Source organism: Anser brachyrhynchus, assembly GCF_964034855.1.
Source record: "Anser brachyrhynchus genome assembly, chromosome: 1".
In the NCBI taxonomy this organism is placed as follows: domain Eukaryota; kingdom Metazoa; phylum Chordata; class Aves; order Anseriformes; family Anatidae; genus Anser; species Anser brachyrhynchus.
This window is the reverse complement of record NC_137694.1, coordinates 120,713,789-120,728,373: the sequence shown is the minus strand read 5'-3', so window position 1 is coordinate 120,728,373 and position 14,585 is coordinate 120,713,789. Positions and strand designations below refer to the sequence as shown.

General features: G+C 37.2%; 1 protein-coding gene across 6 annotated transcripts in view; it reads right to left on the bottom strand.

The window, feature by feature from the left end:
• Positions 1-14,585, bottom strand: part of CASK (calcium/calmodulin dependent serine protein kinase) — a 220,388-nt gene that overhangs the window by 120,123 nt on the left and 85,680 nt on the right. For all 6 annotated transcript variants that reach the window (XM_080575458.1, XM_080575460.1, XM_080575461.1 and 3 more), the window contains exon 3: positions 8,385-8,490. In XM_080575458.1, coding sequence (XP_080431584.1) covers positions 8,385-8,490 — 106 coding nt within the window. The remainder of the gene's footprint in view (positions 1-8,384; positions 8,491-14,585) is intronic.

The window sequence follows — 14,585 nt, the reverse complement described above, 5'->3', positions numbered from 1 at the left end:
TTAACAAAACCAAACACTTCTTCTATTGCTTAAACTGCTCATTGAACAAGGTGGGTGAGACAGCAGAAGGCCAATGCCCTGTGCAAAGCAGCTCTGCAAGTTAACAGTTAAAGCATGATATTATGTTAAGTACATTCCTAAAAGCATCACAAATGTAACTCTAAAAAATTGTAGATACACAAATTCTTACTGAAACTGTATTTTAAATGGTGACTTTCAAAAATACTCTGAAAGTGTAGTGTAATCTTCCCAGTCAGCATTCTCATAAGGATAATTAAGAAGACCAGAAGATATTGTACACCTTACAGCCTCCCTGAAAGCACCTGAAAACTGTGACACCACATACACTGTATTACTAGCTCTGGTAACTGTCTGTATTCTTTCTGATAAACTAATTTCCCACAACGGGTAGGGATAACATGCAGATTCAGGTATACTACTTCCATAGTCCTGAGTCTAAAATTAGACTACCATTTCTCTAAAACCAAAGCAGCTTGATGTAGCATAAACTGTCCTCCTTTTCTTTTCCCTGTAAATAATGTAGAATAGATTTATATCTTAGAATGTTCAATGCTTGATGAGGAGAAGGAAAGAGTAAAGAGAGTTAACACACAATAAAATCATATGTAGTTTACATTTAACATGGCGCTTGCAGAAATGTCAAATGTAACATCTGTCAGTCTTCACACCTTTTATTTTTCCTCTCTACCAAGGACTCAAGGGAAAAAAAGAAAAAAAAAAGAAAAAGAAAAGGAATTCACAGGGCATCTAGAAAGCTGACATCACCAAGGCTCTTTCTGTAAGCTATCCAGAATGTCAGCATACAATAACTTTTGCTTTTTTATACACCTGCAGCAAGTGTGAAGCTTCTGTTTAAGGAGACACAAGCAATGTGCAAAAGCTTGAATTCCTGACTAGCTATAAAATATATCCCCATGCCAAATATACTATTGCGTAGATAGAGTACTGGCAACTCTAAGAGAGACTGGTGACCAAATGAAATGCATGTTCATTTAAGTTGGAGGAAAAAAATTTCCTGGCCAGTTATTTCAGCACCTGATATAGAATCACAGAATCAGACTGTTTTGGCTTGGAAAGGTCCTTTAAAGACCATCTGGTTCCGACCCTCTGCCACGGGCAGGGACACCTCCCACCAGGCTGCCCAAAGCCCCATCCAGCCTGGCCTTGAGCAGTTCCAGGGATGGGGCATCCACAGCTTCTCTGGGCAGCCTGTGCCAGCGCCTCACCTCCCTCTGAGTAAAGAATTTCTTCCTAACCTCTAATCTAAACCTACCCTCTCTTAGTTTAAAGCCATTACTCCTTGTCCTATCCCTACACCCCCTGACAAGGAGGTCCCCCCAGCTTTCCTGTAGGCCCCCTTTAGGTATTGGCAGGCTGCTGTAAGGTTTCCCCAGAGCTTTCTCTTCTCTAGGCTGAACAACCCCAACTCCCTCTGCCTGTCTTCATAGGTGAGGAGCTCCAGCCCTCTGAGCATCTTCAGATACAGCAGACTCCACATATCGATTACCAATGACTGCACATTGCTGCACCAATATATCGTCTTTAGTTCTTTTTTCTAAGTGGTTTTTCCTGTCTTGCTCAATTTCATAAAGCTTATCTGTATACATAGCTAAATATTACTCAGACAACACACTGTTGTGCTATACATGGCACCTCACAGCAGCAACAAGGCGAGGTTCAATGAGGACAATATAAATCTGGATTTAGCTAGCTCACTGAAAATAAACAACCCATATCAGCTTCCTTTTTAACCCTTCCTCCCAACAATTCAACTAATTGGGAAATAAAACTGAAACCTGAGCAATAAAAAACATATGAAGTGTACAATTAACTACTAAAAATTAGTAGCTGTCATTCTAATAAAGCAGCAGCATCTAACTTCACCCCAACTTGCTATGAACTACAGATGATTAAAGATCCAGAGGCACACAAGGTTGTTAGCAGTATCAGTAGTTGCTGAGACACCGAGTCAACAGTGTCATTCCTTTATCCTGACTTTTCTTTTAAACAAGATGCTTATAAATCAGAATGGTCTTCTAATATGTATTTCTGCTTCCCACATATACATACTAGCATGCTTCATGTACTTTTTTTTAAACAGGAAGTGGCAGTTTGAATTTTTTTCACAAATATGTTTCAATTAATTTAAATTATAATTACAGTAAAAATGGCTAGAGGCCATCAGTGGTAATATTTCAAAAGTTTTATTCCATGAGATGAACTCAAAGCACAAACATGCTCCAGCTGTCTTCTCATCTTCTTCATATATATATATATACATATATATACATAGAGCTTGTATCACCCCAATGACATTGAATTTTATCTAAAAATCTTATTAAATTATCTAGATGACACTGTAAAAATAGGAGTCAGCCTTGGTTATAAAACAAACAAACAAAAACAACCAGAAAATTCAGTGTATTAGTAGACTAAGAACTCAGCAATATCACAAACTCCCCCCCCCCCCCCCGCATCACAAGATGTGTGAGGTGGGCAGGGACCCCTGGAGGCCACCTGCTCCAAGCCCTGCCCAAGCAGGGCCACCCAGCGCAGGCTGCCCAGGGCCGTGCCCAGGCGGCTTTTGGAGACCCCCAAGGAGGAGCCCCCACAGCTCTCTGGGCAGCCTGTGCCAGGGCTCCTCACCCGCACAGCACAGAAGGGCTGCCTGGTGCTCAGAGAGAGCCTCCTGGGCTCCACTTTGTGCCCACTGCCTCTGGTCCTGGTGCTGGGCACCACTGAAAAGGATATGGCCCCAGACTCTATCAATTCAGAAACTGAAAGACATACGTGATGCAAGAGCATTAAAGTTTTGTGATACAGATGAAATGAAATTTCAAGGATGGATGCCTCAAGGCATTTTAAGGATTATCAGCATTAGGCATGTAAAAGCTGAAACAAAGTAAAATTAAAAAAAAATGAGTTAAATTGAAGCCTATTAAACTAAACACACAAAGATATATATATATATAGCATATATATATATATGTATGCTAAAGACAGAAGCTGAAGATGCAAAAAAGTTGGTAAAGCGATCAAGTTACAGCACACAATCTGAGAGAGAATCAGCCGGTACCAGTAGAGGGCACTCAGGAAGCTACAAAAACCGACTTGGTGAATTGGTACTTAAACTGACAGGGCCAGCTAAAGCAATTCTGAACAGTGAGTTAACAGACATCTTCCCAGAACAACACATCTGAATTGTTTTAGGTATCAGTATCAACTACATCCCTCAGTTTCCCATATCTCACTTTCAAGTTTTCCATAGTTTTAGCTGGAGAAGTGTGCCTAGGTCTCAGCCCTTTTGGATAAATGTTTCTTTCCATAGCTCTGGATCAGTGGTGCTATTCACCTTCTGTGCTTTCCTACTACTCTGCACAAACCTGATGAGGAGTTGCAATCTGCCCAGCAAGTTTACTCCAGACTGTATACTCCAGCTGAGTTCTGTCTTTTAGTACTGGAGTATTACAGCTTTGAATTGGCAGATGACCAATAAGATGTAGCCTACAACTTAACGTTATTTCATTAAGAAAGTCAAAGAAGTACTGCTTAAGGTAATTACATTATTACCTAGAAAAAAAGAAAGAAAAAAGATGGTGTATTGCTCCTACTCAGTGTTTACTTAGTTTTGCACCATGCATGTTAAGGGTCTGTGCACAATGGCATTTTTTCCTTCCTGTCATCTTCACTTACTACAACTCAACTTCCAGAAATCAACTTTTAAAATACAGTAAAAAAAAGTATAGAAATTTATTTCTCATAAATTGCCCATGCATCCAGGGTTTAGCATGTTCCAGATAAAGAAGTGATATTCCTGAGTTACCTTCCCAGCAACTGTTTTGAAGGCTTTTCAGTATTTTATTTTTTTTTTCAACTCTGCAGGCAGCTAAGTGATGCATTTCAGTGCTCTTCATAAACTCATTCCAGTTAGACTGACAAATAACAAATAACTCACTGAGTAATACTCAATTCATATATCATAGTATGGATGATGAGCTTAGGAAGAGTAAGTAATTTTAAATAGGTATTCTTTGACACTAACGTTTTCATAGCAGTGGTCCAACCTGATTACTAAGGAGCAATAAAGAAAGAACATATGAATCCTTAAAAAAAATACACTGATTTTGGTGTTGGTAAATTAGACCTGAAGTCTAATTTAACCCAGACTCCAATCTAATGTGAAAATCTCCATGTCAGCCAGTATCAGGAGGCCATACAAAAATACTTTACAGCAACACTGTGTGAATTATTTCAGGTTTATGTAAATTCTTGAAAATAAAGTTATATGATTTAACATTTTACATTGGCTTCTATGAATTAATTTTGCTTAAAAGTGAGTCTTCTGAAGTTTTTATTAAAATACGGCAACTTAAAAATCAATAGACTGTGATAATTAAAGTTATAATAAATGCAGAAATTTCAATGCATCAATGTTTCGAAATGCACTGAATTTTCAGTTTCTCTGACAAATTTTGGTATTTATTAGAAAGAGCCAAAATTCCACCCAAGATAAAAATCCTCTGATTTTCAAGTCTTGCCTTGTCACCAGGGGAACCCTCAAAGATTATTCTTTCAGCATCAAAACTAATGAACTCTGGTTTTCTATTAACTCTTGTCCATCAAATGAACGAGAAAAAATATCAAGCAAGGTAAGATGAAAATCTGATATAGCTTTCCTCAACCGTAAGCTATCTAAATTCTCCTATCACTTTGACTGTAATCTGTCACTACTTCAAAGGCCATCAGATATGAAAAGAGAAACAGCATACTGAGACCAGGTAACTGCCTAAACGTTGTGTCCACAAGAAACCAGTCTACAATGTAAAGAATATATATAACAAATTGCTAATTGACAAAAAAACCCTCCAGTACAAACTCAATGAAAATGTGAGTTTTATGATGTCTTTATATCATAAAACTCACATTTGTCAATACGTCTTTAGGTCACAAAATTTGATGCTCAGAATATTTAATACTTGTCGGAATTTGGTTGCCTTAAGGTATTTAAAATTACAGTTGGTCACTTTGGGCTCCCTTTCAGTCCACAGGGAAAACCTGCACATACAGAGATGCCTCAGATTTAAATTTTAATTTTTAAACAACTAGAGTTAGGGCAGAAAGAAACTCTAGTTTAATAACTTAGATAAGTATACTGTAAGCTTTCAAAATGCATTTGAAAATATTTCAATTCATTGGATATTTTGAATGTCTGGCCTGAACTTTTAATCTAGAAGCACATGAAACTTTAGTTTCCTTTGGTAAACACAGAAACCTGTTTTGGTGTGAAAAATATAGAACTATTCTGATTTTGCTTTTAAAAGTTAACATTCAAGCACTGCTTTTTTATCCTAGATCATGTAGTATGAAAGTATGAAAAAGAAAAGAGGTATGGTAAAGCCATATAAAAGATGAAGGACTCCAGCTCAGACTGCATTTAAAAATAAAACTATAACTGGAATCCTAACATAATGAAGAAGTGAAATAATGAAAAAGAGTTTTCACTCCACAAGATAAGAAGCTGTGCTATTTCACAGTATTGTAACAAAGCAGAATAGACAGCATTCCTTTCTTCCTCTTCTTTTTGTCTTAACACTTCAACAAAATGGCATGACTATAATTTAACTATAATTTCAACTATAATTTAAATGCTAATTTGCATATACTTATCATAAACCCAAGTAACTGTAACCATTTTAAATTACTTTTACAAATTTGAGATTTTAAAATTCGGGCATTTTTCCATGTGTTAGTTAGATGAAAATGCATAGTTGTACATATTTAACTGTCTACACAGCCTAACTGGTAAAGCTAAACTAGATTGATGTCCCAAGAGCCAAATCTTTCTTAGAATACACTACAAAAAGCAGGAACACTTATGAATAGTGGTGAGGGGATATTCTGCAAATGACCAGATATTAATTATCTGAAAGTACTGAGTATCACTCACATATCTGAGATCTTCAGTATGAAAGGTAAGTGCTCAGTCCACATACTTTGATTATACTGTGGATAAGCTACACGCAATGTACTCTTAAGTCCTGAACGTGGTTTTCAGACATTTCAAGTAGAATATTTGCTTTGTTTTAGAAATACTGAAGGTAGCTGACCTTTTGCAAAGTATTCTCATTGGTAAAGATCAATGGTCATTAGAAAAACATAATAAGCAATAAAATATAAAAGCCAAAGCAATTTATGTACCAAATACAAAACAGCATTCTATATAAAAACAGTGTTTACACCATGTGCACGAACTACAAAGCAAACGTTATGTGACAGGACAGCACTGTCTAGAATAGCATACTATTAGTACAAATATGAAAGAAAAGAAATTGCATATTTTTCCCCAATTCATAAATGAAAATTTTAGATAGCTTGAGTTTGGCATAATGTTTTGTTCTATGCATGGCACAAACTTAAATGATTGCTTTCACGTCTTTTGATGCTACAAAATGTTTAATGTACTTCAGCTGACTTCATACTTTTATTAGGTAAAGGAGTACCTGAATTTGTGTATAAATGATGCTAAAAACATGATTTTTTTTGGTGTTAAACTTCATTGCCACTGTTCATGTTCTACAGTGCTTCTGTGAACTATGACTTTTAAAAAAAGTGTTTAACAAAAGTTTTCAAAATTGGGCACAGACTGTATTTTTCTCCCTAAGCAATACAATCTCTTGCTGTTATCAGATACACAATGTGTTTGCTTATTTAACTTGTTCCTTTTTGTAACTACAGATTTGGCAAGATGTTCGGGGTCATTTTAGCAGCTTCTCCATGTAGCTCACAGCTTATGAAACCGCAGTGGACCTTACGTCACTTTTACGTGCAACTGATGGCACAAAGTTTTAGGTTCGGTTATTGCGTGTAGTTCACGTGCTGGTCCTGAATTTTCATTACTGAGTTTCTTATTATGGTCATAATTACACACTACCACTAACCCTGTCAAACTTGGACAATGCACTCTTACTTCACTGCAAGCATAGTCTTCTGTTAAATCACTTTATCAAGCATCCCCTCCAGCATAACACATTGTGTCCACAACTCTTCCATTCCCTCCTACATTTTGAGAACAGGTGTTCCTACTATCTCATTTTCTATCAATGTTTGTTACAAAAGATTGATGCCTAGTAGTGTACAAGGACATATGAGATGGTAAAGAATTATTATGCTTCAAATACTTTAGCCTTGTATTTCCTTCCTTCATGTGGCCTGAAGTCAGGTACAGTATTTGTGTAGTAATCCTCATTGTTCAGACTTATTTTTTGTGTATAGAAACATAAATGGTAATAGGCTTGTCATTAAAAAATAATTATCTTTTGTCTCATGTTTCTGAGCTCCTGGCAGGGTAAAAATAAATGCAAAATCTTTTTTTAATTTCAAAATCTTGTTCATTGTCTGCCTCCCCACGGTGTGCATTATTTTGTAATAGGATAATTATAGTCCCTTGGTCCATGTTTTGTTATTTAGAAAATAAAACAAAGTCAGTACTGAAACAAAAGTTACAGAAAGGAAAGCAAAAAACAATTACTTCACACAGTCATATAAGCTTCCCAAAAAAAAAAAAACAAAACAGAAGAATTCAAACAACTACTTTCAGCTTTATATCACTTTTTTGCTGTTACCACCTAACTTCCTCTCTACCTCAACAATGAAACTGATGTGTGAAAATCGTTTTTAATGTACATGTAAATATAACAATTTTGCCTCAAAGGAGGAATTTGGTGCTTTGTGGGCTGCCCCCTGACCTTTTTTGTTTCTCACTGTCCATGAAGAATAGCTCGACACTGCTGAAAAGTCACGTTTTGTTCATCTTTCCATATGCAAATGGTAAGTAGACTTTTGTTCAAGCCTCTAAAGCATCTTTCACCAAAATTCCCCTTTTCATATGAAGTGAACAGGTATACTGATTTACAAGAATACTTAAAAAAAAAAAATTATAAATAAATAAAGCTTTTTGGAGTATCTACTAAAGGAAAAGCAGAGCTGAAGAAACAGTAGTCTGGAAAAAAATGAACAAAAGTTCACATCTGCAAAAGAACACCATCAACTAACCACCCAACGACGATGACTATCAGCAGAGATTTTAAACTCCTGTTTCTGTGAACCGTATTGGGCATGTGGCAGCCAACAATGAACAGCATATCTGACCGTAAAAGGCCACTAATAAACAAACTGAAACTAGCCCCTTGGTCAGTGTGACAGCTTTTTTTTGTTTGTGAGAACCTATACATGCCAGAAATAAATATTTTCACAGCACTCCAAGCTTCTGAACTACAAAACAAGCATGTGGAAGCAGACATACTTTTAAGGACTTTATTTAGCAAATGACAACTAAGAAAGCAAAATCAAAGAGAGAAACTTACAACTCGAAAACCATATAAAGCATTCCATCTGAGCTGTATGTCTCCAACAGTTCAACAATATGAGGATGCTTCAGCATGTGACAAATACTGGCTTCCCTCTTCAGATCTGCAGAAGACAAAAAATAGTATATTAACTGTATATTCAAGTTGTTGATAACTAAAATACAATGTTTGGAAAGATGTAAGCCTCTGAAACTTCTAATATATTCTTTAATCTTTATAAATAACACTTATGAGATAATATTTAATTATTCTCCTTCAGAACTTACGCATTAAATTAAGTTAAACAACTCATGTAGATCTCAAAATGTAGAGACACAAAACCTAATAGGCTCCCCTGATTTGACCAAATAATAAAAGATTTTCTAGGTCATAATCTGAAGAACTAACTGTAATACAGATTGAGAGAGAGAGAGAGAGAGAAAATCACAAATCATCTAGGTTGGAAAAGACCTTTAGGATCATCAATTCCAACTATCAATCTGTCCTACCAAGCCCCACCATTAAAACACGTCCCTTAGTGCCACGTCCACATGTCTCTTAAATACCTCCAGGGATGGGGACTCTACCACTTCCTTACACAGGCCATTCTAATGCATGGCCACCGTCTCTGTGAAGAAATTCTACCTAACGGTCAATCTAAACCTCCCTTAATGCACCTTGAGATCATTTCCTTGCATCCTATTCCTTATCAACTGAGAAAATAGACCAACAGGCTCCTCACTGCAATCTCCTTTCAGGTACTTGTAGAGAGTGATGAGGTCTCTCAGCCTCTTCTACTCCAGACTAAGTAACCCCAGCTCCCTCAGCCTCTCCTCATATGTCTTGTCTAGTCCCTTCACCAGCTTCCTTGCTCTTCTCTGCACATGCTCAAGAAACTAAGTATCTTTTTTGTAGTGAGGGGTCCAAAATTTAACACACTATTTGAGGCATGGTCTCATCTGTGCTGAATACAGAGGGTCAATCCCTTCCCTTGTCCTCCTGGCCATGCTATCTCTGATGTCGGCCAGGATGCCATTGGCCTTCTTGGCCACCTGGGCACACTGCTGGCTCATGTTCAGCTGGTTGTTGACCAGCACCCCCAGGTCCTTTTCTGCCCCCAAACTTTCCAGTCACTCTTCTCCAAGCCTTATCGCCACATGGGGTTGTTATGACCCAAGTGTGTCACCTGGTACTTAGCCTTGTTGAATGTGATTGGACTTGACCCATTGATCCAGCCTATCCAGATGCCTCTGCAAAGCCTTCCTATCCTACAGGAGATCAACAGTTCTGCCTCTGCCTAATCTAGTATTGTATGCAAACTTGCAGAGGGTACACTCAATTCCCTCATCTAGATCACGGATAAAAATGTTAAACAGAAGTGGCCCCAGTACTGAGCCCTGGGAAACACCATTGGTGAATGGCTGCCAACAGGACTGAACTCCAGACTACACCAAATTTTCAGCCTAAATATTCAGTATCACTGCAAAACTATCTCCAAATACAAAGGATGGGTAATTTCACTGCACTACAGTAAGCTGTTAAAACATGTAGGTCCCTAGGCCAATTCCTCTGCTCTACACAAGGTCACCTAAAGCAGGTTGCCCAGGACAATGTCCTGTTGGGTTTTGAACTTCTCCAAGAACGGAGACTTCACAACCTGTACAGACAACCTGTACTGGAGTCTGATCATCCTTACAATAAAGAAGATTCTTTCTTATGTTTGAATTTCCCACAGTTTAATTTTTTTTTTAAATCACAATATATGAAATGACACTGACATAAATTTAAACCAACATACACTAGCTTGCATCTCTGTTCTAGAGAAAGAGAAAGACAAACAGTTGTGAATAAACAAAGAGCAGAAACTGCTGACATCTCTCAAAGCTTGACAGACTGTTTTTGATCAATCAACACTTCTTCTGAGCACAGACCAATCCTTTTTATTAAAGAACGGCAAACAAACAAACAAAAAACACACGACAAACCACACAGAACTCATTTGCTTTCCTCTTTATTGAAAATATTTGCTATTTGTATCATTTAATCTTCCTTAAAACTCTTCTTTTAAGTTACCATCAGTATTCTAGAAAATTAGCAAAATCTTGAGTGAAGCCTTGATAATTAGGATGAAAGGAAAATACCAGTCTGTAGTCTGAAACAGATATTTCACTTTTCTATTCTCTTTTTGTACAATTTTTCATTGCTCAGGAACCATCTACATACGTATTTATGGGAAAATATAAATACTGCTTCTTGATTTGAGAATGCTTACCATATTCTTTTGCTACACAGTGAAAAAAAATAAATGTGCTATTTTCTTATTTGTCATATTACATTTCTAACATGAATTAATAACATTCAAAATTACTACAAGTCAGATGAACATTCTTTCATGTGAGGCATTTAACAGGTTATTGAGATTAATGCTAGACTTACAATTTTTGGTCATTTATAAATTCAAAAGAATTTGTAAAATGTCTGAGCTTTAATCCAATAAAAATGTTCAGATTTACGAAGTGCAAATTTACTTCCTATAACTTTCATATTACACTTACATTATGTGCTTCCTCCCTCATCCTTGCAAACCTAACCTAAAATCAAAATGAGTAGAGTAATCCCTTCAAAACCACAATGCGATGGTGAAACAACATCTTAGGTAGTGCAAACAGAGCAGTGAAAAGAAGCAAATAATTATTTTGGTGATGCAGACGAAATTCAAGTAACAAAATTCATGTCAAATTTGTCCTTAATACAGAGGTAAAATCCTATCACATAAGAAAACAACAGTATATCTTTTATTATTTAAAGATACCCACATACCACTGTGTTCATACAGAGGATCTACTACGGTAGTTACCATATGGTAACATTCCCTTCCATTGTGCTTAGGTATGGATTCAACACCAAATGATTACCACCCCACTCTTCTAGGCAGTAAGATTCTCCTTGTCATTCACCAAAGTACGCATACAGTCCTTCCTAAATGGGATCACAGATAAGTATACTGATAGATGGTTTAACAGAATGGAAAACTAAATGATTCTGTAATAACTACGATCTCCAGAAAATACAGCACTTATTATGTTTCTTACGATCTAAGGATGTTAATACTACCACACCTTGCCATGGTTATCTGATACCTTTCTTTTTTTTTTTTTTCTAAAATATGGGAAGTGAAAATCCAACAGGAAACTACAGAAAGTTCTGCTTTCTTTATGGGTAAAAATTGTGTTCAAAATAGTTTATTTTGGCTGCTTGCTTTATTCATTTCTTGTGATATCTATATATATTCTGCAGGAAAGGAGAACTGGGAGAAAGAAAATATCATGTGCTGCAATTTAGCTCATTCCTTTGTGTAATATTGCACAAGCAAAAGAACTGCTCACTGACTGAGGAAGGAGAAGAATAATGTGGAAAATACAATTTCTGAACAGCAAAGCGAATGTATAGAAGTCACAGAACAAGGCTTTAGTAAGACTTAGGTGGCTTGGGGCTAAGAGCAGAACAAAGTCCTATTTTAAAAACAGTAGGAACTTGTTTAACAGAGGACCTATTAGGGAAGAAGAAAACTTGGTGTAGAGACAGACAGATACATACCACATTGATTCAAACAAGTCACAAGTCAAAAACGACGATGGACTCTGAGGTCCATTTGGACTCTGACCCAAATGTCAAAAGGTGTTATGCTTAAGACCAGTAAGAAGGCAAGGGAAAGGAGAAGAAATGGCAGAGATGGCATATATTTAATCATTTTCACTTAAAAAACATCATCACCATCTACTCAGTCCTTTCTCAAATGCGTTACCCAGACTGAGTTAAATTTCAGCTCCACACACTCCTCAAGGGGTAATTAAAATCCTAACCACCTGCAGATACTGCTGAATAGAATAGTTCTGAATAGAACCTAAAGCCAAGCAAACTCTTGGCTGCAAGCATGGGACTGAAGATGCCCTAAGAAAAATCCCATTATTATTTTGTGAGCCATCATATTATCTGTAACTTAGTATTCTGAATATAACATCATATAAACTATTTTCTATCTTCTGTTAAGTTTCCTAAACCTCTACTAAATATTTTGCCATATCTTGTGGTGATAAAGGTCCTGCTCATCCTAAGTCAAAACATGCCTTCCTCTTAACACCCTGAAGAGATTCAGGACACTCCAAGAATCTGCCAATGGAATAAGTCAGTTTTAAGGAGCAAGAGGTGGCACGTACCGTTTACTAAAGATTATGTAACTTACATTTTGAACATCATCCTTTGATAATAAGCAAAATTTAGCCAAAAGAACATGCTCTAAGGCAAGATAAGATCTTGAACTGTTTAAAAAGAGTCACTGACACTGTTAAAATGCCATGGAAGTTCAGACTTCTATAACAAATAGAAGAGTTCTAAGATGGAAAAGGGAATTCCCAGTGATAAACAACACAGAGAAAACACAGTCTTGTGCTTGGACAAGGTTACAACACTGAAAATGGAATTGCAGGAAGCTCTAAAAAGATAGCTGGTCTAAATAACATTAAGAAATAAATATCAGTCTTTGATAGAAATATGAAACATGAGCATCACTTAAAACTTGTATGGGAGTTAACTATTATCCTATGCATCCCTGACAATTCTGGCAAACACCTATTTTCCTTTCAAATCTGATACCCAAGTTTTCAAAACATCGTCTCAAACACATTGAACGTATTTTGAAGGTATGCTCATGCTATCCTACAGCATGGAAGAGCTAGATGCTCCCTAGCAGCCTGAATTATAGCACTATTATAACATCTTCGACGGTATAATCACAATCTTTCTCAGCAAGACAGAAGACATAAAAAGTCATTTTTAGACATACAGCATTCTGATTTTCCCAGTTCAATCCTTCAAAATATTAGTTCTCCATCCACAGCTTGAGTATGACTGTATTTGAAAAGAAGTATCTACATTAGTAGTAAACTGTTTGCTTAAAACACTTCCATGTATTTTGCAGAGAGAAGGTGATCACATAATTTATATAGATATGTCAGTACTAAATATTAAAAGGAAATCTATCTATCTATATTTCTTTGCAGCAGAGAAATGATTCCTGGATTAATCATCTAATTAACATCATTATGTTGTAATTCAAAGATTTCAAATATCACCATGGCTGTAAACTGCAGATAGCAACACGACAGGTGGTAACCATTCCCAAGTTTTATTTTGGGTCAGGAACATACTTTTGAAGAACATCTCCCAGTCATTTCCACCTACCATCTTTTGGTATGCATCCCAGAGAAGCTGATGTTTACTTCAACTAGATCCAACTGAACAGAATGATGTGCTTCAGAAATGTGCCTGATGTGCTCCAGTCACGAACAGCATTCAGGCCACAAGGTCAGACTAGTCATAGTTCAAAGTAACCCCTCTGAGGCGTATACAATACAGACACTAGTACCTTCACTCTACAAATACGTTGGTTTTGATCTTGTGGTGGGTTAGCCTTGGCTAGAAACTGAACTCCCACCCATGCTCTTGTTCCTTGTTCTGCTGCTCAGCAGGATGCAGGGAGAAAAGAGGAAGAGAAACAAGAGAGCTCATGGGCTGAAACAAAGATGAGGAGGTTGCTTACCAATTACTGTTGCTGGCAAAAAAAAAACACACCTTGATGTGACAAAATTAACTTAATTTATTGCCAAATAAAATAAATTTGTAATTATTGATTCAGGTAGTGGGAAACAAAGGCAAACATTGGAACAACACCTCTGCTCCCACTTTTGCAGGCTCATCTTTACTTTTTCACTCCAGATTCCTCTACTCCAAGTAGCACAGGGGCATGGGGGGCTATGGTCAGTCCACAGCAGTTTCCCTCTGCCACTTCTTCCTCCTCACACCTTCCTGCTGCTTCCACATGGGTTCTCCACAGGCTGCAGTCCTCCAGGAAAAAAAAAAGTCTGCTCCAGCATGTATCCTCCAGGAGCTGCAGTTCCTTCAGGAATATCTATCTATTCCCACATGGGTCCTGCAAGGGCTACAGTGGGTATCTGCTCCTGCGCAGGCCCTCCACAGGCCACAGGGAGTATCCACTCTGCCAGGGATCCACTCTGCCATTCGCTTCTCCCCTCCTCTGATTTTCATACTCCCTTTTTTTGTTCCCTCCCCCTTTCTCTCCCTCCTACATTTCCTTAGATATATTTTCACAGAAATGCCAGGTATGTGGCCAATAGGCTCAGCTTTGGTCCATTGTGGAGC